At 46.8% G+C, this 27,502-nt stretch overlaps 1 protein-coding gene across 1 annotated transcript; it reads left to right on the top strand.

Annotated features, from left to right (window-relative positions):
- Positions 1-108: 108 nt before the first annotated feature.
- On the top strand, positions 109-23,980 carry LOC117509570 (hepatocyte cell adhesion molecule-like). The gene is made up of 3 exons (XM_034169306.1): positions 109-493; positions 21,862-22,209; positions 23,705-23,980. The coding sequence occupies exons 1-3, from the start codon at positions 397-399 to the stop codon at positions 23,953-23,955; spliced, it is 696 nt and encodes a 231-aa protein (XP_034025197.1). The 5' UTR covers positions 109-396; the 3' UTR covers positions 23,956-23,980.
- Positions 23,981-27,502: the final 3,522 nt, after the last annotated feature.

Raw genomic sequence — 27,502 nt, 5'->3', positions numbered from 1 at the left:
TCCACACAAATTTCTGCACAATGAGACAAAGTGGGCCAAAGAGGGGGGCAAGTGAGTTGTTTTTCTTTCCCAGAGTTGCAATTTAAATTAAAGAACTTCTCGCTGCAGGAATTCCATCAAAGCGGGTGGATTCAGTAATGGGCTGAGCTCTTACCACTTTAAAAAAAAAAAGTCAAAATGACAGAAATCACCCCTTTTAAAAACTGTTTTCTTTGAGCTTCTACTGTGAATAAAAGGGAGCAGCTCACACAAACTGCCTCACATGACCCACAGTTGGCTGCTGCTGTGAGGAGAGCTCAGTGCGGACAGGCCAGTGTGCACAGAGCTGCACAGACGTGCACAGGGACGACAAACCATGATCACCAAGTGGGAGAAACACTCAGTCCAGGACACAACATGAAGGTGAAGAGCAGGAGCTCCTCTCCGGGCGAGCGTTTGGCTGACGTTCCTCCACTACCGATGCTCTGCAGCCTCCTGCTCCTTCTGATCACAGGTAACTCCTGACATTCCCCAAGTGACTACATTCCAAAGGATTATCAGCAGAAAGCCTTCGGCCTCTTTCAAATGCATCAGTTCAGCTTTGAAGCTGAAATCGTAAGTGTAAATACTTTGGTGAAGTTAGTCCTGGTTTTGTTGGAAGCAGATTTTCCTGATTGATAGGCAGCCGTTGATCGCGTGACCCCGTGCACACCGCAAGGCTTTGACCACCTCAAGGAACAAACACTAGAAACTTTATATATATCTTTTTAAGTTCTGGAGAAGAAATGTACATTCAAAGTAATAGTATCCAGTTAATAATGTTATTTTCATTATTTTATTACAAATTAAAATTTTTCTGCTGCTGGTAATAACTTGTTGCTGAGGTCACTTGCTGTCTTCCTCTGAATGTTGTGGCCTTCGTTTTCAACCACACACAGTAAATATTGTGCTATGTACCTTTATAAATGTTGCTCTGAGACATCAACTTTTGCCATGTTGAATGGACAGGTGAACATACAAAGTGAAATGATCCTGGAAATAGCTAGCTAGCTAGCTCTGCGTAGGCTAAACAGTGTGTGTGTGCAGCATGGCCTAACTTGTTAACTGCAATTGTGATTGACAACAGAAATAAATATTGCCTATATTATCTAACGCCTAAATAGATCATTGTCATTTGACTGGTGGTTTGTTGGTCACGTGATATGGATTATTCATACCATTTGCCATTGTGTTCCATTTACCGTGCAATTTTGGTTCTATATGTTTTGTGCTATTGCATGGCGTGGCACAACATGCGCATACTAGTGCTGACGGTGACAAACATGGCAGAGTTTGTTTTTTCACAGAATCGGGTACTACATTGTCAGGATTGTTTTTGAACTATCTGACTGTTTTTGCAAGAACAATTTTGGGTTGGATTGGACTACTATTTAAAGTTCGTGTTGGGCTGTTTGGAACCTCTTGACGTGAAAGACGCACACCAAAATGTAAGTCGCTTTTCTCACGTTTATAAATTAATAACATATCACAATCAGAATTTAATTTATTGCCAAATAAATTCTCATATACAAGGAATGTGATCTGGTGTCAAATATGTGAGAACTTGACCATCATTCGTGATGTTCTAGTGGTTAAGTGTTGGGCTTCAGACTGGAGGATCCTCGGTTCAAACCCCACCCTGACCGGAAAACCACTAAGGGCCCTTGGGCAAGGTCCTTAATCCTTGTGTTGCTCCTGGTGTGGAGTAGGCACCTTGTATGGCAGCACCCTGACATCAGTGTGTGAGTGTGAATGTGAGGCATAATTGTAAAGCGCTTTCAGTGTCTAATGCAGATAGAAAAGCGCTATATAAATGCAGTCCATTTATTGAAGTTACTTGGCAATAAATTTGATATCAAATGACAAGGATCTATTTTAGGCGTTATATAAAACAAATAATTTTTTTCATTTGTGATCCTCGTTGAATGGAACATTTCATCTTTCACCTCATGAAATATTATCATTGCACTTGTAAACATTCATTATTTGCATATTAATTTACATTTTTATAATGTCTGAAAGATACATATTGTTATGTCACCCAGTCTTACATTGAACTTTATTAACTAATATTTTATTTGAATAAAAGTAGTCTGGGAAGAATAATTTTAAGGTGGAACCCAAAATTGTGAATGTTAAAATACTGGCTTGATATTAAGGCAAGTAGTGGAGAAGTCTTTTTGAGTTTAATGAACAAAAAGGATTTTTTACAACCTGAGTGGATGCCATCCATGATGCAGTTTTGTGGTGTTGTGGATGCGGTGATGTGCAGCACCAGCACATGCTCCCAGACTTGACTTGTTGTATAATAATTACACAATTGTTAGCTTTAATTTGTTGCTGTTTTGAGTGGACTTTGGACTTCTGTATCTGCCTTCGCAAGTGCCGTGTTTATTTTCATTCATTCCTTCCCAAGATAATTTTCCAAAATAATATTTTTAAAAAAACTTATAATAATGTTTACATAAGTATTGTAAAAAAGTAATGGCATCCTTTAGGGCTAGCTTAATGAACACACTGACCAGACCAATGCCATAGGTTAGGTTAATTTATACTTAGATTAGCTTATACTGAACACATTGACTAAACTAATGCCTTAGGTTGACTAAACTCAAAAACTGTGGTGTTTTCCCCCCATCTTTTTTTCTGTTTATTTACCCTCATTTTAGGCCAACAATAGTAACATAAAAGTTTTGTGTTTTTTTTAGCTAAAGGTGATTTTGGTTTAAACGCATGCCATTTGATTCTTATGAGCCGTACCAAGGAGGCAGTTAACGGGGACTGGGCTTCTTTCAGTGGGATCACTGGGCTCTGTGTCTGTCTCCTACTTCACCCAGTGACAAAGACTTTCTCTCTCACTCGCTCTCTCTTTTCATGGTTGGAAACCCGTTCCAACAATCATGCCCTTTGTTTTATTGTCTTGGCAACTCTTGTCAGGCAGCCCAAATGGTTGCCCGAGCAATGAGGCGATGCCATGCTAACAGCCTCGCTGTAGAGAATCGTGAGCACTTCTGCTCGCTCTCTCCCTACCTACCTCCCTACTTTTCAAGCTGACAGAAGAAGGCTCTTTACAGACCAATGTTTAGTCTTTAGTGACTTATGGCAACTTAGGTTATGAACATTCCCAAAACAGAAGTCTTCCATAGAAGGTAGAACGCAGCTAACACTGTGATCACTTGACTCTAACTGCGTAAGAGGTGAAGCATAACAATATCAATTAAAAAAAAAGTCCTTTCACTGTGAGGAAATGTCAAGAAAATCCTTGTCATGGCCCAGTCACACGGCACTTAACGAAGATGTTAGCATCTGAATTAGCATTGCAGGATCAGACATCACGGGAATGAGTAAACAAAACATGAGTGTATATGTTTTTGTTAGCGTGTTTAGCACAGGCTAACAGAGCACTGCTGGCTGAAGCAACTAAATATTCATTAGCTGTTGAGAAATAATTCATGAAAAAAATGTGTTTTTAAAGCAAGGTCTTTTGTGCAAAAAAGTATGAACAAATATTTGACATAATTATTTGGATCCAGGTTATCACCTAAATGTAATGGGCACACTACATGGGGGGGGGGGGGGGGGGGGGGGGGGGGGATTGGGGGGGTTGTTTGTTTGTTTAGGTTTTTTGCAATTCTGGTGAAAAATATAGACATGTCAGTGTAAATGACAACTTTTGCAAATATATAATCTGAAACACAAGAAATAGTATTCAGTTTGCAGAGTATGGCAGTGTGTTCCATTAGAAATGTGTTAACACGTCACATTTAAAGGTTCTGAGAAGGGATGCCACAATACTTGTCCATGTCTGATCAAATATTGATACTAGAACCAGCATCTGCAGATACAACTAATCTGGTAATGTACTTTTTTTATTCTAGCTATCTCAAAACTCAAATTGTGAAACAAATATTCTGCTCCTTTAAAGTAAAACATACAGTGTGTTAAATAGTTTGTGATCCCATTGAGTTTTTTACGTTTGAAAATTTTCAAGGCATCAAAAAAAAAAAAGAAAAAAAATCAGGTGTTTTATATTAGAATTTCTAAATTTGTGCCCTTTAATTTCACAGTGAAAAGTCATCTCTACATTTTGAATTAAAAGAAATGCAAATCTAAAAGCCAAAATGATGGTGTGAATACATGAGTAAGTGTACCCTTTAGTATTACATCTAAACCATCACTTTTATATCCAGTCTTCTTTAGACAAGTCAGGGGATGGATACATGAACATTTCTTAGTCACTGATTATGTCTTGGATTTTATTTACATCAATTATGACGAAATACAAACAGTATGGCAAATCTGTGTGGAACAGACAGTTTTGAAAAACTAAGGGCCATGGAGCAGATGATTGGAGACCCTGCAAGGCTTATGACAAATGTGGGTGTGGAATCCATTAGCTTAGCGGGGAAATTAGTGCAAAAAAACACTATGGTGATAGTGCAGTGTATCTGCCAGGGAGGGAAATTCAACAAGTTGAGACTGTGGCCTGCTTCCGTAGCCATGTCCATAAAAATCATAGAGGGATATGCTTTGCAAACTTAAAACCCATTACTACATTGGATGATGTTGAAATTGAGGAAGCCCCAATGGTTGTTCCAGCAATATCAAAGATTTCGTGTCTGCTCCCTACAACGCGAGTGGAATGTTTCAAACCTAAACCTACTTCTAAGAATCTTATATACAGTATTCTACTCTGGAACCACCCCTAAACACAAACAGTTCAAGTGTCGACCCCACTGAGGTCCTTAGTCTGGGTCTCATTAACATAAGATCACTATCCGCAAAATCATTGTTGATTAATTATCTAATTATTGATCATCACTTAGATAGGATTGGGTTATGTGAAACCTGCCTTAAACCTACAGCTGTCCTCCCCTTAAATGAGGCCTGCCCACCAACATATGAGGTCTGTTAGAAAAGTATCGGACCTTTTTATTTTTTGCAAAAACCATATGGATTTGAATCACGTGTGATTGCATCAGCCAAGCTTGAACCTTCGTGCGCATGCGTGAGTTTTTTCACGCCTGTCGGTTGCGTCAGTTGCCTGTGAACAGGCTTTGTGTGAGCAGTGGTCCACCCCTCTCATTGGATTTTTATTGCGAATAAATGTCTGAACGATTTGGAGCTTTGCTGCATCAATTTTTTCGAGAAACTGTGAGAGACCTCCAGGTGGACACCATTCGGAAAATTCAGATGGCTTTCAGGGACCATTTTATGGGGATTACACAGATTAAGGAGTGCTCCAGCCGGTTTAAAGACCGTCCACAGCGTCTGATAGTGCGGCGCAGTCCGAGCGCCGATCGACAGGCTGACACACTGCTGAAACAACCAGATCATTTCCAATGTGAAGGCTTTGTTGATCCGGGACGTCGTCTGACTTCCACAAAAAAGGCATAAGGCGTGGACATCAGCACTTTTTCGGCACATTCCACTGTTACAGGAGTTTTTTTCATGGAAAAAGAAGCGGACGGATGTGCCACCGTGCCGCTCATGGCGCGGGACAAACCACCTCCGTGTTGGTCTCACAGGACGGCTTTGAGATGGATTTCAGACGGCTGTCGGTGGCTTTTCAGTCGTGTGACTATCCCAGAAATTGTGCATGAGCTGGACATGCCCCAACATGTCCTGTGAGGCTTCATCACGGCGTTGCTTTGTGCCATGCGGCTCCGCCGCGACTCGCGGAATTCCTCCACATGTCTGTCTCAATGTGCCGAAAAAGTCCTGATGTCCACATCTTCCGCAATTTCTGTGCTAGTCAGAGGACGTCCCGGATAAAACACAGTTTAGAAATGAATGGCACATTCCTCTGTTACAGGAGTTTTTGTCATGGAAAGAGGAGCGGAGAGGGGTGGACCACTGCTCACACAGACCTCGTATACATTTAGTCATGTCCCTCGTGATGCAAAGCAAGGCAGAGGTGTTGCTCTTATTTACAAATCTTGGTTTAATTTATTAGCTGTTGGGGGTCACAAATATAACTTCTTTGAGCATCTGATTCTCTGCTCTGCTCAGGATATTACGCATTGCCAAGGTCAGAAGAATAAAAATCAGTGGTATTACTTTTGTTATATGGCTGGGGGGGCCTGGCTGCCTTTTTGTTTCTGTCCTTTGTTTCTCCTTCCAGGTGGCTTGCATTTGGGACTGAGTGGCTGTGTTGCTGAGGTTATCAGGACCTCACCCTGATCACCTGCGGCTCGTCAGGACTCACAGCTGAGGTGCATCTATATGGATTGGAACATGGTGGCATTTAAGACTGGAGTATACAGTGTGTATTTGCCAGAGACTCGACCTTGTGACCAGACGGGTGAGATCGTCGTCTCGGGAGCCATCTCATCATCAGTGGATGCAGAGAACGTCCAGGTTTGATGCACGGTCTGTGAAAGAGGAGGGGGTGAGGTCTCACGCTCGTCAGCACACTTCCTGAGGTACGTTAGATTTTGTGACTAACATTTATACAGTCAGTAAATGTGGTGTCCCTCACACCTTATTATATTGAGCTGTATGTTAGTCATGTATCGGCTTCCACTGCAGTGGAGTTTTGTGAACTGGATGTTCCATGCCTGCAGGTTGGGAAGTTGATTAGTAATCAAGCCAGGAAGTGTTTGCTGTTTGTACACCTTTAAGTGTTCTCTCTGTGTGTAGAGTGTGGACTCACATAATGGTTCCTTCTTTCACAGACTCGGTTTGTTGCGGCCACCTGGGGGGTGTCGGCGGGGTCCTTGGGTCCGAACAGCTTCTGGCTCCGGACTGTTAGCGCTGCTGGGAGCGCACCACGCCAGACCGCACTTTCTGTTATTTTTGTATCACTGTTATGTATTAAATTCAGTTATCCTTTGTACCGTGCTCTGCTTATTTCATACTGGGTCCTTCAAACGCTGGTCGGTTCTCCGAGCTGCGTCCGACACATAACAGTAGTCTCTGGCCAAACATCACGGACCCAGCGGTAGCAGAGACGGTAACGCGCGGGAAGGCGGCAGCAGACGTTCAGTAGTTATCCGGATCAGTTGCGGGTGCTCTCCGCCCGGATGGTGCGTGTTTGAGACCCATTACTGAATACTGATTTGTGCTCTCTTGCAGCCGTGTTCCTGTGTTTGTGCCTTATCCGTGGGTCGTGGTGGAGTGTGACTGGCGACGGCTTCGCGTCACGCTCCGACCGGATAAGAGGTTTAAACGGGAGCTGCAAGAGTGTGTCTGTAATGGGTGCACGCGCATGGCGGAGCTCTGTGGCACGGGTCGCTGTGCTTCCTGTGTTACAGTTGTAGCCCCGTTTCCCCGGATAAAGATAACTACTGCGTCTGTTGTATCAGCTCCGGCGTTATTTAGTTGAGCACATTTTGGTTGTGTGTTGCACACAGCTGCGCACGGAGATGCAGCTCGTTTGTTTTTTGTCACCAAAGGGGGTTTTTCATTTTTAGCACTTTGGCTCCCTCTTTTGGTGACTTAGTCACATTACCGTTAAGCTCTTAAGTTAGAACAGGTGTGTTCGATTTGTTTGAGCTTAACGGTATACGTCACTGATTTGTTTTGTGTTAGTTCATTTTGTGTGGGTGTTTTTTGAGTTGGTTTTTGTGTGGGATTTTTTTATTACACTATTAGTGTCTGGGGTCGTGACCCTGCAGCTCTGTTTAAGAAAAAAAAAAAAAAAGGACCCACGCAACTGTATGTTAGTCTGTTAGTCTTTCTTTTTATTTCTTTCAGTTTCACCTCCCAGGGTTTGATGGGACGGTCCCCTGGGGGGTCATGGGGGGGTAATTGGTTTTTTTTTTTTTTCTTTTTTTGTTTGTTTTTTGTTGTGCCCTCTCTTCTCCTCTGACTCCAGCCAGGTGAGCCGTAGAGTCGGCGTTGCTGGAGAGGTGCAGGTTGGTTATGCTGGGCGTTTCCCGGGTAACCTCTGCACCTGGGGGGGGGGGGTGTTTTTCTCCTTTTGTTTTTTCCCCCCAGTTTCCGCCCTCAGGGTTTGACTGTGGTGTCCTCTGGAGGGGAAAGGGCTGTGGGTCCATCTAGCCATAGTCGGCCGAGGCTGGGTCCGTTGGTCATGAGGGGAGGCGTCTCCTGGGGTTGACGAGTGGTCCTCTGGGAGGCGCTGGGAGTCCCCGTGGGTGACGTTGGATCCCAGAGGGACCTCGGCTGTGGTTATTACTCCTGGAGCTGGCGGGAAGTCCTCTGGGGGGTGTTGGTCCCTACATGTCGTTTGGGGGGGGAGGGGGGGCGGGGTGTTTTAGCACTTTTATTTGTAAGCTTAAGTTTGGGGTTTTTCTTTTCTCCTCTTCCCGGGGTTTGATGGGACGGTCCCCTGGGGAGGGGGGATGTTTTGGTTGTTTGTGTTTGTCTTTTTTGTTTTATGACTAAAGACCGAACATGGTTGGATAAAGGCTGACTGCACAGGTTTAAGAACTCCTGGCCACACCTGTGCTAAGGGACTGACTGAAACAAAGGCAAGGATGCAGCCAGAGGAGAGGACATCAACCATTCTGTTGGAAGACGAATGCAGATGCGGTTTCCAGCCATGGTCCCTGGAGGGGGGTGTTTCTCCTGGGCCAGGTTTGTGTGGTTGCCGGGAGGCTTCCCGTGAGGGTGGGGTACTGTTATATGGCTGGGGGGGCCTGGCTGCCTTTTTGTTTCTGTCCTTTGTTTCTCCTTCCAGGTGGCTTGCATTTGGGACTGAGTGGCTGTGTTGCTGAGGTTATCAGGACCTCACCCTGATCACCTGCGGCTCGTCAGGACTCACAGCTGAGGTGCATCTATATGGATTGGAACATGGTGGCATTTAAGACTGGAGTTTACAGTGTGTATTTGCCAGAGACTCGACCTTGTGACCAGACGGGTGAGATCGTCATCTCGGGAGCCATCTCATCATCAGTGGATGCAGAGAACGTCCAGGTTTGATGCACGGTCTGTGAAAGAGGAGGGGGTGAGGTCTCACGCTCGTCAGCACACTTCCTGAGGTACGTTAGATTTTGTGACTAACATTTATAGTCAGTAAATGTGGTGTCCCTCACACCTTTTTATATTGAGCTGTATGTTAGTCATGTATCGGCTTCCACTGCAGTGGAGTTTTGTGAACTGGATGTTCCATGCCTGCAGGTTGGGAAGTTGATTAGTAATCAAGCCAGGAAGTGTTTGCTGTTTGTACACCTTTAAGTGTTCTCTCTGTGTGTAGAGTGTGGACTCACATAATGGTTCCTTCTTTCACAGACTCGGTTTGTTGCGGCCACCTGGGGGGTGTCGGCGGGGTCCTTGGGTCCGAACAGCTTCTGGCTCCGGACCGTTAGCGCTGCTGGGAGCGCACCACGCCAGACCGCACTTTCTGTTATTTTTGTATCACTGTTATGTATTAAATTCAGTTAGCCTTTGTACCGTGCTCTGCTTATTTCATACTGGGTCCTTCAAACGCTGGTCGGTTCTCCGAGCTGCGTCCGACACATAACAACTTTGTCACTGTATATAAGCCTCCTGGCCCATATTCTGCATTCTTAGATGAATTTGGTGTGTTCATCTCCAACTTGTCAACTAGTGCAGATAACATTCTGATCATTGGTGACTTTAATGTTCATATAAATAAGCCTTCTGATCCCCTCTGCAAATCATTTATGGAAATTATGGATGCATTAGGATTTCGGCAATGCATTCGGGACTTGACGCACATTAGTGGATATACCCTGGATTTGGTTCTCGCACGTGGTATTGCTGTCACGAATATTGACATCATGCCTCTTACATCAGTAGTCTCTGATCACTCACTTATTAAGTTTACAGTTTTGCTGCCATGTTTAGTGAAACAACAACCTTATATATCACTACGGCGATGCATCAACTCCTCAACTAAGACTGAACTCGAAGCTAGACTGCCTGATGTCTAAGCTTCACATTTTGAAAATACCCAATCAGTAGACAGTCTTGTGGATAGTTTAAACTCAGTGCTCAAAACTACACTCGGCATGATTGCGCCACCTGTGTTAAAACCGCGCTCCCCCAAAACACAGTCACCTTGGTTCAGTGATTATCTGCGTGACCTCAAGCATAAAGCAAGAGGTCTAGAACGGAAATGGCATAGTTCAAAATTAGAAGTAATCCACCTTGCGTGGCGTGATGCTATCTTAGATTATAAGCATGCATTACTGGCTACAAAGCGGACCTATTACTCTGATTTGATCAACAAAAACAAGCATAACTCAAAGTTCTTGTTCGACACAGTGGCAACACTTATTCATAGACAACCACCTGTAGTTCGCTCTCCTTTTACAGCACAAGATTTTCTGGATTTCTTTGAGAAGAAAATAGGAGACATTAGGTTAAACATATCCCAGCATGCCTTAACCCAGCCACTACACCCTGCTATTGAGGTGGGTGCCATTATTGAGGTATTACCTAGATTTACAGAATTTGAGAGTATCTCTCTAGGCATGCTGACGAAACTCGTAACATCAACAAAAAGTACAACCTGTTTATTTGATCCGATACCAACAAAACTGTTTAAGGACCTGTGGCCCGCTCTTGGGCCAACTGTGCTGGAAATTATTAATCTTTCTTTAACTTCTGGACCTGTTCTTAAATGTTTAAAATCTGCAGTGATTAAACCATTACTTAAGAAACCTTATCTTGACCCTAGTGTAATGAAAAACTATTGACCGATATCAAATCTATCATTTTGCTCTAAAATTCTGGAAAAAAGTGGTGTCACAGCAGCTCGTGGGCTATCTTACTGAGAATAATCTTTCTGAGCCACTCTGCTTTTAGAAAATATCATTCCACAGAAACGGCTCTCAATAAAGTGGTGAATGATCTTGTGCTCGCAATGGATTCAGACATCACTACGGTTCTGGTGCTGTTAGATCTCAGTGCTGCATTTGATACCGTGGATCATCATATTCTACTTGATAAGATGGAAAATCACTTTGGGATTACTGGGAGTACCCTTGCATGGTTGACGTCATACTTGACCAGTCGTTCTCACTGTGTTTTGTACAGTAACATTATCTCTAACCTCAGTGACATGAAATTTTGGGTTCCACAGGGGTCCATCTTAGGCCCCCTGCTTTTCTCCATAGCAAACCTTGGCACATATTGCACCATTTTGGGATTCCTTTCACTGCTATGCTGATGATACTCAGTTATACAGTGGGGTAAAAAAGTATTTAGTCAGTCCCTGATTGTGCAAGTTCTCCTACTTAGAAAGATGAGAGAGGTCTGTAATTGTCATAATAGGTACACTTCAATTATAAGAAACAAAATGAGAAAAAAAAAAAAATCCAGAATCCAGAACATTGTAGGACTTATATAGGACGTATTTGGTCACCCACAAGCAAGCAAAATTTCTGGCTCTCACAGACCTGTAACTTCTTCTTTGAGAAGCTCTTCTGTCCTCCACCTGTTATCTGTATTAATAGCACCTGTTGGAATGCGTTATCTGTATAAAAGACACCTGTCCACAGCCTCAAACAGTCAGACTCCAAATTCAACCATGGCCAAGACCAAAGAGCTGTCGAAGGACACTAGGAAGAAAATTGCAGATGTGCACCAGGCTGGGAAGAGTGAATCTGCAATAGTCAAGCAGGTTGGTGTGAATAAATCAACTGTGGGAGTAAGAGCTGGGACCAAAGTAACAGAGGCTACAAACTACGAGGGACTCAAATCCTGTAGTGCCAGGCGTGTCCCCCTGCTTAAGCCAGTACATGTCCAGGCCCGTCTGAAGTTTGCCAGAGAGCATATGGATGATCCATAAAAGGAATGGGAGAATATCATGTGCTCAGATGAAACCAAAATAGAACTTTTTAGTAAAAACTCAACTAGTCATGTTTGGAAGAAGACGAATTGTTGTGTGGGCTGCCAGAAGAGGAGGTACTGCTGGCCCACCACCAGAGGGCGCCCTGCCTGAAGTGTGGGCTTCAGGCACGAGCGGGCGCTGCCGCCACGGACACAGCCGGGGGTGACAGCTGTCACTCATTATCTCATGACAGCTGTCATCCATCTACACTTCATCATTCCACTCCATAAAAACCGGACGTCATCTCCACCTCGTTGCCGAGATATCATCTACCTGTGAAGGTAATATTCTCAGCCTTAACTGTGTCTTAGTCTGAACTCTTTTTGCAGCCGCTTTCCTGTGGTGTTCCCTATCTGAGAGATTGGCGTTTGGTGTGATCAGCGACAGCTTCACACCCCAACCAGATAAGTGGTTAGACAGGAGCTGCACGAGTGTGTGTTAGAGGTGGAGGTGGAATTCCCACCATTGTTGTTACTGGGTGTGCACGCACCCACATATGACTGTTTTTGCTCCTCGCCAGCAGTACCAGATCCGACACTCAGAGACGGTGGCCACCTGGGGACTCGGAACTTGGCGGCTCCAGTATTCTCCAGGTTCGGTGGCGGAGGAAATCGTGTGGTTCCGGTTCTTCTCAGGACAGACGTCTTCTATCCTTGAGCCTGCCCACACGTCACCTTTGTGGATTGACTGTTTGCTCAAATTCTGTAATCCTCTGTGTTTTTGTTGTGCTCTTTCACAACAGTAAAGTGTTCATATTCGACTCTTTCATTGTCCGATCATTTGCGCCCCCTGTTGTGGGTCCGTGTCACTACACTTTCCCAACAGGATATCTCGGCCAGCATCATGGATCCCAAGGGGCGTCAACCATCTGTTGGACAACCAATGGAAGAGCAGGGTGCACAGGCGTCTGCAGGAGGCGTGATTGGTGAGTTGCAGCAAATCCTCACCGCCTTTACCGCTCGGTTGGATTTGATGACCGAGCAAAACGTCATCCTTAACCGCAGGATGGAGGCTCTCACCAGGCAGGTGGAAGCGCGTGCTCAGGGCGCTGCTGCAGCTCCTCCTCCTGCCGACCCGGTGCAGAATATAGACATTCCACTGGTCATTCAATGATCCCCCCCACCATCCCCTGAAGCATACATAAGTCCCCCAGAGCTGTACGGAGGTTGTGTGGAGATGTGCGCGGACTTTCTTATGCAGTGTTCGCTCGTCTTTGCACAACGTCCCGTCATGTACGCGTCTGACGCCAGTAAGGTGGCTTATGTTATTAACTTGCTTCGTGGTGAGGCACGCGCTTGGGCTACAGTGCTTTGGGAGCAAAATTCACGGCTCCTTACCACTTATACTGGGTTTGTGAGGGAGTTCAAAATGGTTTTTGATCACCCTAATAGAGGAGAGACTGCTTCAACTGTGCTGCTGCTGCGCAGCCAAATATGCAGTCGATTTCCGCATCGCGGCTGCGAGGTCCGGCTGGAATAACGTTGCGCTCTGCGCCGCCTTCATAAACGGACTGTCGTCGGTCCTGAAGGAGCACCTGGTAGCCAAGGAAGAACCGCGGGATCTAGATGGGCTTATTGATCTCGTTATACGGTTAGACAATCAGTTAGAGGAACGCCGTCGGGAGCGAGACGAAGGACGTGGCCGGGCATGCACCGTCCCTCTCCCTTCCGGGTCCGAAAAGGTTCTGTCCTCCCCACGCTCCACAGCCTCAACGCTCCGTGTGGCTACAGCTCCCCCTGCTGATGAAGCTATGGACACGAGCAGGGCCACATTTAGACCACCTAACAGACAGAGGAGGCTGGCCCGCGGGGAGTGCTTTGTCTGCGGCTCGAGTGACCCTCTGCAGAGAGACTGCCCCAAGCGGTTAAACACCAACGCCTGCCACCTAGAAACTGGGCTTAGGGTGGGCCAAGACATTCACGTGGGGCATACACATATTTCCACACGACTCCCAGTTACAATCCTGAGCGGGGATTTAACCCCAGCACTGGTGGACACGGGGTCAGAAGGGAATCTGCTAGACAGCAGATGGACTAGGGAGGTAGGGCTCCCTCTGGTGGCACTCTCTTCGCCATTGCAGGTGCGGGCACTAGATGGCACCCTTCTCCCTTTAATCACACACAAGACACAACCAGTAACTCTGGTGGTGTCTGGAAATCATCGGGAGGAGATCGAGTTTTTTGTGACTCCTGCTACCTCCCGCATGATTTTGGGCTTCCCTTGGATGTTGAAACACAATCCCCGGATTGATTGGTCGTCTGGGGTGGTGGTTCAGTGGAGCGAAACCTGCCATCGGGTGTGTTTAGGATCCTCGGTTCCTCCCGGTTTACAGGCTAAGGAGGAAGTCAAAGTCCCTCCCAATCTGACGGCAGTGCCGGTTGAGTACCACGATCTTGCTGACGTCTTCAGCAAGGATCTGGCGCTCACCCTTCCCGCGCACCGTCCGTATGATTGTGCCATTGATTTGATTCCGGGCGTTGAGTTTCCGTCCAGCAGGCTGTACAATCTCTCACGACCTGAGCGCGAATCAATGGAGACCTACATCCGGGACTCATTAGCTGCCAGGCTGATCCGGAATTCCACCTCCCCGATGGGTGCAGGTTTCTTTTTTGTGGGCAAGAAAGACGGCGGACTCCGTCCATGCATTGATTACAGGGGGCTGAATGAGATTACGGTTCGCAATCGATACCCGTTGCCCCTGTTAGATTCAGTGTTCACGCCCCTGCATGGAGCCAAAATCTTCACCAAGTTGGATCTTAGAAATGCATACCACCTGGTTCGGATCCGGAAGGGAGACGAGTGGAAGACGGCATTTAACACCCCGTTAGGTCATTTTGAGTACCTGGTCATGCCGTTCGGCCTCACTAATGCCCCCGCGACATTCCAAGCTTTGGTTAATGATGTCTTGCGGGACTTCCTGCACCAATTCGTCTTCGTATACCTGGACGATATACTCATCTTTTCTCCGGATCCTGAGACTCATGTCCAGCATGTACGTCAGGTCCTGCAGTGATGGTGGAGAACCGACTGTTTGTGAAGGGACAAGAAGTGTGAGTTTCACCGCACCTCTTTGTCCTGGGGTTTATCATCTCCTCCAACTCCGTCGCCCCTGATCCGGCCAAGGTTGCGGCGGTGAGAGATTGGCCCCAACCAACAAGCCGTAGGAAGCTGCAACAGTTCCTCGGTTTTGCAAATTTCTACAGGAGGTTCATTAAGGGCTACAGTCAGGTAGTTAGCCCCCTGACAGCCCTGACCTCTCCAAAAGTCCCCTTCACCTGGTCGGATCGGTGCGAAGCAGCGTTCAGGGAGTTGAAACGACGGTTCTCGACTGCACCAGTTCTGGTGCAGCCCGACCCTGGCCGCCAGTTTGTGGTTGAAGTGGACGCCTCTGACTCAGGGATAGGAGCCGTGCTATCCCAGAGCGGAGAGACCGATAAGGTTCTTCACCCATGTGCCTACTTTTCTCGCAGGTTGACCACGGCTGAATGGAACTATGACGTCGGCAACCGAGAACTCCTTGCGGTGAAAGAGGCTCTTGAGGAGTGGAGACACCTTTTGGAGGGAGCGTCTGTGCCATTCACAGTTTTCACTGACCAACGGAACCTGGAGTATATCAGGACCGCCAAGCGGCTGAACCCCAGGCAAGCCCGCTGGTCACTGTTCTTCGGGTGTTTTGACTTCCGGATCACCTATCGCCCCGGGACCAAGAACCAAAGATCAGATGCCTTGTCCCGGGTACACGAAGACGAAGTCAAAACTGAGCTGTCGGATCCACCGGAGCCCATCATTCCGGAGTCCACTATAGTGGCCACCCTCACCTGGGACGTGGGGAAGACCGTCCGGGAGGCCCTGGCACGGAACCCGGACCCCGGAACTGGACCAAAAAATCGTCTGTACGTCCCACCAGAGGCCAGAGCTGCAGTCTTGGATTTCTGTCATGGATCCAAGCTCTCCTGTCATCCAGGGGTGCGAAGGACGGTGGCAGTTGTCCGGCAGCGCTTCTGGTGGGCGTCTATGGAAGCCGACGTCCGGGAGTATATCCAGGCCTGCACCACCTGTGCCAGGGGCAAAGCAGACCATAAGAGGACCCAAGGACTTCTCCAGCCGCTCCCGGTGCCTCATTGCCCCTGGTCCCATATCTGCCTGGATTTCGTCACGGGCCTCCCACCGTCCCAGGGCATGACTACCATCCTGACAATAGTGGACCGGTTCTCCAAGGCGGCCCACTTCGTGGCCCTCCCAACGCTCCCAACGGCCCAGGAGACTGCTGACCTCCTGGTCCACCACGTCGTTCGTCTGCATGGGATACCAGCTGACATAGTCTCAGATCGTGGTCCCCAGTTTTCGTCTCTAGTCTGGAGGAGTTTCTGCAGGGAACTGGGGGCCACCATGAGCCTCTCGTCCGGGTACCACCCACAGAGGAACGGACAGGCAGAACGGGCCAACCAAGAGTTGGAACAGACCCTCTGCAGTGTGACATCAGCGCACCCGATGGCCTGGAGTAACCATCTGGCCTGGATCGAGTATGCACACAACAGTCAGGTGTCTTCTGCCACTGGCCTCTCCCCGTTTGAGGTGTGTCTGGGGTACCAGCCCCCATTGTTTCCCGTGGTGGAGGGAGAGGTCGGTGTGCCCTCGGTCCAGGCCCACCTGCGGAGGTGCCATCGTGTGTGGCGCACCGCCCGTTCTGCCTTATTAAAGGCCCGGATGAGGGCTAAGACCCATGCAGACCGCCAGCGGTCCCCAGCCCCTGCATACCAGCCCGGGCAGGAGGTGTGGTTATCTACTAAGGACATTCCTCTGCAGGTGGACTCACCCAAACTTATGGACAGATTCATTGGACCCTTCAAGATCATCAAAATCCTCAGTCCTGCTGCAGTGAAGATCCAACTCCCGGTTCACTGTGGATCCACCCTGTTTTTCATGTCTCCCGGATTAAACCACACCTCACCTCACCCCTCTGTGCTCCCGGTCCGGCACCGCCTCCTGCCCGGATCATCGACGGGGAGCCGGCTTGGACAGTGCGCCGGCTCCTGGACGTCCGTCGAATGGGCTGGGGGTTCCAGTATTTGGTGGACTGGGAGGGGTGTGGACCCGAAGAACGCTCCTGGGTAAAGAGGAGCTTCATCCTGGACCCAGCCCTCCTGGCCGATTTCTACCGCCGTCACCCGGACAAGCCTGGGGGGGGTCCTGTTGTGTGGGACGCCACAAGAGGAGGTACTGTGGCCCACCACCAGAGGGCGCCCTGCCTGAAGTGCGGGCTTCATGCACGAGAGGGCGCTTCCATCACGGACACAGCCGGGGGTGACAGCTGTCACTCATTATCTCATGACAGCTGTCATCCATCTACACTTCATCATTCCACTCCATAAAAACCGGACGTCATCTCCACCTCGTTGCCGAGATATCATCTACCTGTGAAGGTAATATTCTCAGCCTTAACTGTGTCTTAGTCTGAACTCTTTTTGCAGCCGCTTTCCTGTGGTGTTCCCTATCTGAGAGATTGGCGTTTGGTGTGATCAGCGACGGCTTCGCTTCACACCCCAACCAGATAAGTGGTTAGACAGGAGCTGCACGAGTGTGTGTTAGAGGTGGAGGTGGAATTCCCACCATTGTTGTTACTGGGTGTGCACGCACCCACATATGACTGTTTTTGCTCCTCACCAGCAGTACCAGATCCGACACTCGGAGACGGTGGCCACCTGGGGACTCGGAACTTGGCGGCTCCAGTATTCTCCAGGTTCGGTGGCGGAGGAAATCGTGTGGTTCCGGTTCTTCTCAGGACAGACGTCTTCTATCCTCGAGCCTGCCCACACGTCACCTTTGTGGATTGACTGTTTGCTCAAATTCTGTAATCCTCTGTGTTTTTGTTGTGCTCTTTCACAACAGTAAAATGTTCATATTCGACTCTTCCATTGTCCGATCATTTGCGCCCCCTGTTGTGGGTCCGTGTCACTACACTTTCCCAACACGAATGCTGAGTTGCATCCCATGAACACCATACCTACTGTGAAGCATGGGTGTGGAAACATCATGCTTTGGGGCTGTTTTTCTCCAAAGGGGACAGGACAACTGATCCATATTAAGGGAAGAATGAACGGGGCATGTGTCATGAGGTTTTAAGCCAAACCTTCCTTCCAACAGTGAAAGCATTGAAGATGCAACGTGGCTGGGTCTTCCATCATGACAATGATCCCAAACACCGCTCGGGCAACGAAGGAGTGGCTCCGTAAAAAGCATTTCAAGGTCCTGGAGTGGCCGAGCCAGTCTCCAGACCTCAACCCAATAGAAAATTTGTTGAGGGAGTTGAAAGTCCGTGTTGCCCAGCAACAGCCCCAAAACATCACTGCTCTGGAGGAGATCTGCATGGAGGAATGGGCCAAAATACCAGCTACAGTGTGTGCAAACCTGGTGAAGACTTACAGGAAACGTTTGACCTCTGTCATTGCCAACATAGATTATGTTACAAAGTATTGAGTTGAACTTTTGTTATTGACCATATACTTACAGTATTTTCCACCATAATTTGCAATAAATTCTTTAAAAATCCCACAATGTGATTTCCTGGATTTTTTTTTCTCATTTTGTCTCTCACAGTTGAAGTGTACCTATGTTAAAAATTACAGACCTCTCTCATCTGTCTACGTAGGAGAACTTGCACAATAAGGGACTGACTTTTTTACCCCACTGTACATGCTGATAACTGCTGGTAATCTCATTCACATAAAATCCTTAGAAGTCAGTGAGAAGTTGGATGTCTAGAAACTTCCTACTTTTAAACTCTGATAAGACTGAAATGATGGTTCTTGGTCCAGTGAGACATCAGCATTAATTTGACCAGTTGATGCTCAGCCTAGGCTCGTGTGTCATACATCACACTGACAAAGTGAGGAACCTTGAGGTAATTTTTGATCCTACATTGTCGTTTGACCTCCACATTAGAAATATTATGAGGACTGCTTTCTTCCACCTCTGAAATATTGCGAAGATTCGTCCCATACTGTCTATGGCTGATGCTGAGATGTTTATCTCTTCTAGATTGGATTATTGCAATGTTCTATTTTCTGGTTTACCGCAGTCCAGCATTAGGGCACTCCAGTTGGTTCAAAATGCTGCAGCCAGACTTTTGGCACGAAGCAGAAAGTTCGACCACATTACACCAATTTTGGCATCCCTTCACTGGCTTCCTGTCCCAGTGAGATCAGATTTTAACGTCTATAAAATTGTTCACGGACTGGCACCTCCCTTCCGAGCTGACCTAATTATACCTTACGTACCGGCCTGGGCTTTGTGTTCTCAGTGTGCAGGACTACTTTGTGTCCCTAGGGTGAATAAGAAGTCTGCAGGTCATAGAGCTTTCTCTTATCATGCCCCTGTTCTGTGGAATGATCTCCCCACGACAATAAAACAGTCAGATTCTGTGGAGACTTTCAAGTTGTTACATATAGTTCTGTGTTTAATTATGGTTTTCTTTATTTGTTTTCTGTATTTCTTTTGGTATTAAGGTAGTTATTATATTTAGGGTTATAGTTTTAGTTTCATTCTTATTCTCACTTTCCTTTGTTCTTTCTTGGTATGTGCATGTAGAACTGGATTTAACCGGTTTGTACCACTTAGGATAAAGAGAGTTAGGTTACAATTATAAATTATATGTCTTCCGTTATTGTGCGGGCCTGGGGCAGGGGGATGGACCTCCCTTGAATGCCCACGGGGGCCAATAAGAGAAGGATTTTGCAAAATAAGGTCCACCTCTGTTACACAGACGTAATCCTGTAAAAATCTTAGAAACATGGTGTCTAACCAGATCCTTACTCTGGATGGCATTACCCTGACCTCTAGTAATACTGTGAGAAATCTTGGAGTCATTTTTGATCAGGATATGTCATTCAAAGCGCATATTTAAACAAATATGTAGGACTGCTTTTTTGCATTTACGCAATATCTCTAAAATTAGAAAGGTCTTGTCTCAGAGTGATGCTGAAAAACTAATTCATGCATTTATTTCCTCTAGGCTGGACTATTGTAATTCATTATTATCAGGTTGTCCTAAAAGTTCCCTAAAAGCCTTCAGTTAATTCAAAATGCTGCAGCTAGAGTGCTGACGGGGACTAGAAGGAGAGAGCATATCTCACCCATATTGGCCTCTCTTCATTGGCTTCCTGTTAATTCTAGAATAGAATTTAAAATTCTTCTTCTTACTTATAAGGTTTTGAATAATCAGGTCCCATCTTATCTTAGGGACCTCGTAGTACATATCACCCCAATAGAGCGCTTCGCTCTCAGACTGCAGGCTTACTTGTAGTTCCTAGGGTTTGTAAGAGTAGAATGGGAGGCAGAGCCTTCAGCTTTCAGGCTCCTCTCCTGTGGAACCAGCTCCCAATTCAGATCAGGGAGACAGACACCCTCTCTACTTTTAAGATTAGGCTTAAAACTTTCCTTTTTGCTAAAGCTTATAGTTAGGGCTGGATCAGGTGACCCTGAACCATCCCTTAGTTATGCTGCTATAGACGTAGACTGCTGGGGGGTTCCCATGATGCACTGTTTCTTTCTCTTTTTGCTCTGTATGCACCACTCTGCATTTAATCATTAGTGATCGATCTCTGCTCCCCTCCACAGCATGTCTTTTTCCTGGTTCTCTCCCTCAGCCCCAACCAGTCCCAGCAGAAGACTGCCCCTCCCTGAGCCTGGTTCTGCTGGAGGTTTCTTCCTGTTAAAAGGGAGTTTTTTCCTTCCCACTGTAGCCAAGTGCTTGCTCACAGGGGGTCGTTTGACCGTTGGGGTTTACATCATTATTGTATGGCCTTGCCTTACAATATAAAGCGCCTTGGGGCAACTGTTTGTTGTGATTTGGCGCTATATAAAAAAAAATTGATTGATTGATTGACTGTATAAAAACTGCTTGTATCCATTGTCCGGGGTTCTGTAAAAGCGTATCTTGTCTGTAAGAGAAGTTCTTGCAGGGCCCAGGCCTGATTATTTTTGTTGTGACTTTAATTAAATTTAAAAGTGTGGAATAGTTCGAGTTTGTGCTTTGTAAGCGGCGGTATTACAGAAAGAACTGGGGGAAGAATTAACAAAGTCCAGTCTTAAGAGGTACTTATTTTCCCTTTCGTGTGGCAAGTATACTGGCATAGTATAGTTCTGCGCGTTTTACTCTTTATTTCATTTTAATCAGAAACGGAGCAGGCTGCGGCCTCAACTTTACCTAAATTCTGGGTCTTTTAGTGAAGCTTAGGGTTAGTGGCTGGCGATCACCTTAGCATTTCCTGTTTTTTTGTTGTTTAATGCTGGCAAATTATACTGTATTTCTTGTCTTTCTGATGCCTGATTCTGTTTTTTCTCTCTGTTTAAGGTGCCGCTCCATCCATTGATGGGAGTTGTATTTGTGCTGGAGACCATCCTGTCCTGTGCACCAACAGCATTTCTTGTATATTCCTTTTGTGAATTGTTTCTGTGAATTGTTCTGTAATTTATGTTTGTAGCATGGCCCAAGCAGAGGGTCACCCCTTGAGTCTGGTCTGCTTGAGGTTTCTTCTTCAGAGAGAGCTTTTCCTTACCACTGCTGCTCTGGTGGTTAGTAAGGTTCGACCTTACTTGTGTGAAGCGCCTTGAGGCAATTCTGTTGTGATTTGGCGCTATATAAATGAAAATAAAGTGAAATTGAAATTAAGGGACCATCATCTAGTGAGGAAAGCCACCAAGACACCCAGACAACTCTGAAGAACTGACTTCTGTAGCTGTGATTGAAGAAATTGTGCATATCGTGCAAGTTTGCATTTTGCATCATCACTCCTAGCTTCATAGTGATGTGGAGCAGGGAATCTAGCTAGAATCTCCAGTATGCCTTCTGGCAAATTGTAGCTGAACTTTCAAGTTTTCTTAAAAAAAAATCCTTCTCTATACCACTTCACGTGAAGCTGTATAACTGGTAATGCAAGATTCAAAACTTGCACTATGCACAACTTCTCCGGTCGCATCCACTAGTAATTCAAGCGGGGTTACAGCCCCTTCAAGCCCTTCTTAGAGTCACCTATGTTTAAAATGCAGTTTTTACGGCCCATATTGTGTCATTTTTGCAGGTGAGGCATTAGGGGTGAATGTGACCAGCCAGACCCAGATGGTGAGAGGCACAGTGGGGAAAGAGGCCTTATTTTCTGTCAGCTACGCCAGCAGCAGCTCAGACAAGCCAGTCATTAAGTGGCAGCTGAAGAGGGGTAAAGAGAAACCCGTCACTGTCGTGCAGTCCATCGGAATCGACATTATAGGAAACCTGAGGCCAGAGTACCGCAACCGTGTCCTGGTGTTTGAAAATGGCTCGCTGCTGCTTCACAACCTGAGGCTGTCTGATGAAGGCGCATATGAAGTGGAAATCTCCATCACGGACGACACCTTCACTGGCGAGCACGACATTGAGCTCACTGTGGATGGTATGCAGAATGACTCTCCTTAATAAAAAAGCCACTTACTCTTGTTTTTTGAAAATGCTCAAAGACCGAAAAGGATTTATGACATCAAGCAAAGACTCCAACTGGTGGCCTGCAAAATCATTGTAGCCCACGAGCCATAAATCCACCATCTGTAACATGCCAATGTTGTGCACAATTAGAGAGAGTTGGTTTGTCAACTTACACCTCCTTAATCATGTGTGTATATTGTTGGCATCTGTCCGTCTGCGAGAGATGATGGTGTAGCCTCAGGAGTTGGAGGTGCTGGTATATCTGCTTCCTCAATGCCTGGGAGACCTGGGGCGACATGCCAATGGCACCAGGCTAAACAACATTTTGCCACAGGTTTCCCAGTCACCGGCGCTGATGTTTGCCACCTTCATGTCCTTTTTACAGACATCTCAGGATCACAGACGTGGCTGTCCCCTCGATCATGCACCTTTCGCTTGCTCACCATATAGTAGATCTTTCGGGATCCGGCCTGTGTCCATTTGATTGACATGGTCGAAACCAATGAAGGCGCCTCTTTTTTAGCATGGAGAGTATGCTGTACATGTTGGCACGTTTCAGTACTTCAGTGTTTTTACTTTAGGAATATTATGTATTCCTGCTTGCTCTATCAGACACGCCCATTGAACTTGTCTACACCCTGTGCTATACACCCACACAATCTGTCATGAGGTAATTACTAACTGAAAACTTATTGTCAAGAATGTGGCACCTCAGTGTCAGTGGGGTGTAGCACTTCCAACCGTCCCTCATTGGGCGGGACATCCCTGTATTTACCCCGTGTTCCATGTCCTGCACGAGTGTGTGCAGGATGCCCATTCATCCCACATTTGTGTTGGTCCGGGCATGCAGCCAGACCCCCCTAGATACACTATGTGCCCACGTGTGGGTGTTCCATATAGATAAATTCAAAAGTTGGCAGGTAATGGGGTGTTTTTAGCAAATTTGAATGTCTGTTTTTGAGCTACCACTAGCATGCTTTAGCTTGCTGAAAAAACTAAATGATGAATAAAGATGTGAAGCCCTTAGAAACAGCCCTTCTCCAGAGGGAAAATGTCCTTTTTTGGCATTCCACTGTTAGTCCTCTGTTGGCCGAAAGGCGCATTGGTCATCCCCAGATTCATGGGCGGGACTCCAGTCCATGCAGGTTCCTTCCCAAGCAACATTCAGCAATCTTGATCGCTGGATGGACTGGGACAATGCAGATGAAGTTCCTTGTCCAAAGACACAGACAGGTAGGACAACTAGGAATCAAACCCAAGGCTACATATTGGTAGCCAGACTCCTTATCCCACTGAGCTACCTGCTCTACATATACTTCACTGTGTTTGCACAAAATTTAAGAATTTGCTTGTCTCTGTGATAATGTTATATGTGACAAAACGTTACTCAGAATATATTGATCTTCTGAAGTTTAATGCAGTAGAACCAGTGTTTCCTTCTTGCTTTTGTGTCCTGTGATTTACAGTTCCCGTGTCCAAACCTTACATCCAGATGGTGGCCTCGTCTGTCCTGGAGTACAGTGAGAACTTCAACCTGCACTGTTCTCATGATAACGGCACAAAGCCTGTCTACGCTTGGCTGAAGGGAGATAAAATTCTAGCCAACGACTCACGTCTCCTACTGTCACATGACCAAAAGGTGTTGACCATCTTACGGGTGCTGATGGCAGATGATGACATTTACATGTGCACGGTGGAAAACCCATCAGCAGCATGAAGAGCACACCTGTCAGGCTCACTGTCTACAGTAGGTGGCGTGTTGGTGTAGCCAAAGTTACAGTAAAAGCAGACACCTCAGACATATTGTTCGATTTATGAAGAAGCTAAAAATGAAACAGATTTGAGGTTTTGACAAAAATCAAATAAGGAGGACAGCTAAGGACAGTAATGTGGTATTGTGATAGAATTATGAAGGTTGACATAAATGTACAAATTAAAGGGTTTTTGCAATTTCAAATTCAAAGTACTGTATGTCCTAACTCAATTAGAAACGGAGGTGCTTGTTGTGAGTGTTGGTGAACGGACAGATGATGAAAGGAAAGGAATCCTATTTGAACTCTAGACTTAACTCTGCTCCCCATTCTGGTGTAAAAACCAGTTCTAATTGGTAATCCAGTAATTATGGGCCTTAAAAATGCAAATTTCCTGTCTGTTTTGAAGGCTGAATTATGGTATTCACTATGCTCTCCTTCTGGACAGAAAGTCGTTGTAATTGGTAATCCAGATATTTACCATCAAACTGCCAGGTAGCAATGGATTCATGAGTTGCCAGACGATCCGTTCAGCTAATTTATGGCCCCTTAAATGAGCAATTTATTTATTATTTACATTTTTGAAGGCTGATGTCTGAAATTCGCTCCCCTCCAATGGTGAAATCAGTTCTAACTGGTAAAACAATAATTAAGAATCAAATAACTGGATTGTCAGTGGTTTGAAAGCTGCACTGATCCAGTCTAGAATTATGGGTCTAAAAATTGCACGTTTTGTAATTTTTGAAGACTGAGTTATGAAATTCACCTCCACTCCAGTTGCGATTTAAAACCAGCAATTTAGGATCCGGAGCTGGAAGGAGCCAGAGCTTGTGCAGGAGGTGGAGCTTTACCAGTTAGATCCAGTGGGCCTCGGCACTGGAACCACGCTCCTTGATAGAGGTTGGACCTTATTCTTCTCTGGAGTTGCCCAGTGTGTGAGGCGCTGGGCAGGTGTGGGAATACTCACGAGCCCCCAGCTGAGCGCCGCTGCGTGGAGTTTACACCAGTCGATGAGAGAGTCACCTTCTTGCACCTTTGGGTTGTGGGTGGAAAACTGACTGTTGTGTGTTCATATGCATTGAACAGCACTTTGGAGTATTCAGCCTTCTTGGAGTCCCTGGCTGGAGTCTTGCATGGGGCTCCAGTGGGGGACTCCATTGTTCTGCTGGGGAACTTCATTGCATATGTGGGCAATGACAGAGACATCTGGAGAGGTGTGGTTGGGAGGAACGACCTTCCTTATCTAAACCCGAGCGATTGTTTGTTATTGGACTTCTGTGCTAGTCATGGGGTGTCCATAACAAACACCATGTTTAAACACAAGGATGCTCATAAGTGTACATGGTACCAGAGCACCCTTGGCCAAAGGTTGATGATTGATTTTGTGATTGTATCATCTGATCTGATGCTGCATGTTCTGGACACATGGGTGAAGAGAGGGGCAGAGTTGTCAACTGATCACCATCTGGTGTGAGTTGGATCAGAGGGTGGGGGAAGACTTTGGACAGACCTGATAAGCCCAAATGGATAGTGTGGGTGATCTAGGAACATCTGGAGGAGCCCACATCTGGAGCAGTCTGAGAGAGCTTCAACTCACACCTCTGGCGGAGTTTTTCTGGCATCCCTGTGCAGGTTGGGGGTATTGAACCAGAATAGGCAAACTGCAGCAGGGAGCTGTTGACTGTCTCACGAGGTGGTAACCTTTGAACGCCGTGGCGGACACTGGTGGTCAGGGAAGATGTCCGACTGAAAAAGGAGTCTTTCCAGGATACGTTATTTCAGGTGACTCCTGAGGCAGTTGCAAGGTACCAACAGGCCTGAAGGATGGCAGCATCTGTTGTGGGGAGGAAAACAGCGGGTGTGGGAGAAGTTCACAGCAACCATGGAGAAGGACTTTCAGTCAGCACCAAGGTGCTTCTGCAGGACCATGAGGCACCTCAGGAGAGGAAAATGGGGAACCATCCAAGCTGTATACAGTAAGGATGGGACTCTGTTGACCTCTATTGAAGAGGTAATGGGTTGATGGAGGGAGCAATTTGAGGAACTCCTGAATCAGACTGGAGCTCCCTCTGTTGTAGGAGCAGAGCTGCGAAGCTGATGGGGGATCATCATCAATTTCCTTGGTGAAAGTCACTGTCAAACAACGTCAGTTGTTTGAAGCAGTCAAACAACTCCACAGTGGCAAAGCCCCGGGGTTGATGAGATCCATCCAGAAATGGTCTCTTCAACATTGCTGGAGGTCTGGAACAGTGCCAAACAGTGGCAAACTGGGGTGGTGGTCCCAATATTAAATAGGGGGCCCAGAGAATGTGTGCCAATTACAGGGGCATCACTCTACTCATCCTACCCTGCGAAAGTCTACTCCAGGGTGCTGAAAGGAGGACTCAGCCAATAGCCGAACCTCAGATTGAAAGGAAACAACTTGGGTCCGTCGTGGACGTAGAACAACTGACCAGCTCTTCCCTCTATAAGAATTCTGGGCTTGGGACTATGCCATCCAGTCTACATGTGTTTTGTGGACTTGAAGAAGGCATATAATCGGGTACCCTGGAAGATGCTGCAAGAGGTACGGAGTATGGTGTGAGGGGGTCTCTTCTCAGGGTCATCCAGTCTCTGTACTGAGCAGTAAGTTGGACTCGTTTCTGGTGGCGGTTGGCCTCCGCCAGTGCTGCGCCTTGACACCAGTCCTGTTTGTGATGTTCATGGACATGAACATGTACATGTACATGGACATGATATTGAGGTGTAGTTGGAGTTTGGTAGGCTGAGGGTCTCATCACTGCTTTTTGCAGATGATGTGGTCCTGTTGGCTTCATCACCCTGTCACCTCCAACACTCACTGGGTCGGTTCAAGCGGATGGGATGAGGATCAGCACCTCTAAATCTGAGGCCATGGCTCTCAGCAGGAAACCGATGGATTGCCTACTCCGCGTAGGGAATGTGGTCTTGCCCCAAGTGGAGGAGTTCAAGTACCTCAGGGTCTTGTTCACGAGTGAGGGGACAATGGCACATGAGATCGGCCAGAGAACCAATGCAGCAGGGATGGTGTTGCATTCATTCTACCGTACTTGTTGGGGAAAGTGTAATGCACGGATCCACCGTGACGAATTCCGGCCTATGTGTGACCAGGGGTGTCGAGGCACTGGCAACGGCTGGAGGAGTCCTTTTTCGGCTTGGTGCACAGCCTTGCCCCTGGCGCAGGTGGTACAGGCCCGGACATACTCCCGGACATCGGTCTCCATCGATGCCCACCAGAATCGCTGCCGGACCACTGCCACGGTTCTTCACACCCCTGGATGGCAGGAGAGCTTGGAACCGTGACAGAAGTCCAAGACTGCAGCTCTTGCTTCTGGTGGGATGTACAATCGGTTAGCTGGTCCACCGCCGGGGTCTGGGTGATGCGTCAGGGCCTCCCTGACGATGTTCTCCATGCCCCACGTGAAGGTGGCGACAATAGCGGACTCCGGTAAGATGGTGTCTGGTGGATCCGACAGCTCTGTTTTGACCTCCTCT

The sequence above is a fragment of the Thalassophryne amazonica genome, chromosome 4 (assembly GCF_902500255.1).
Source record: "Thalassophryne amazonica chromosome 4, fThaAma1.1, whole genome shotgun sequence".
Lineage (NCBI taxonomy): Eukaryota > Metazoa > Chordata > Actinopteri > Batrachoidiformes > Batrachoididae > Thalassophryne > Thalassophryne amazonica.
This window is presented reverse-complemented; position numbering and strand designations above follow the sequence as displayed.

Bases quoted from the DNA above. Each gene is read 5' to 3' on its own strand.
- LOC117509570 (XM_034169306.1), top strand. From the start codon at position 397: ATGAAGGTGAAGAGCAGGAGCTCCTCTCCGGGCGAGCGTTTGGCTGAC. The intron at 494-21,861 runs GTAACTCCTGAC...TCATTTTTGCAG, and splicing joins CCTGCTCCTTCTGATCACAG to GTGAGGCATTAGGGGTGAAT. The intron at 22,210-23,704 runs GTATGCAGAATG...TGTGATTTACAG, and splicing joins CATTGAGCTCACTGTGGATG to TTCCCGTGTCCAAACCTTAC.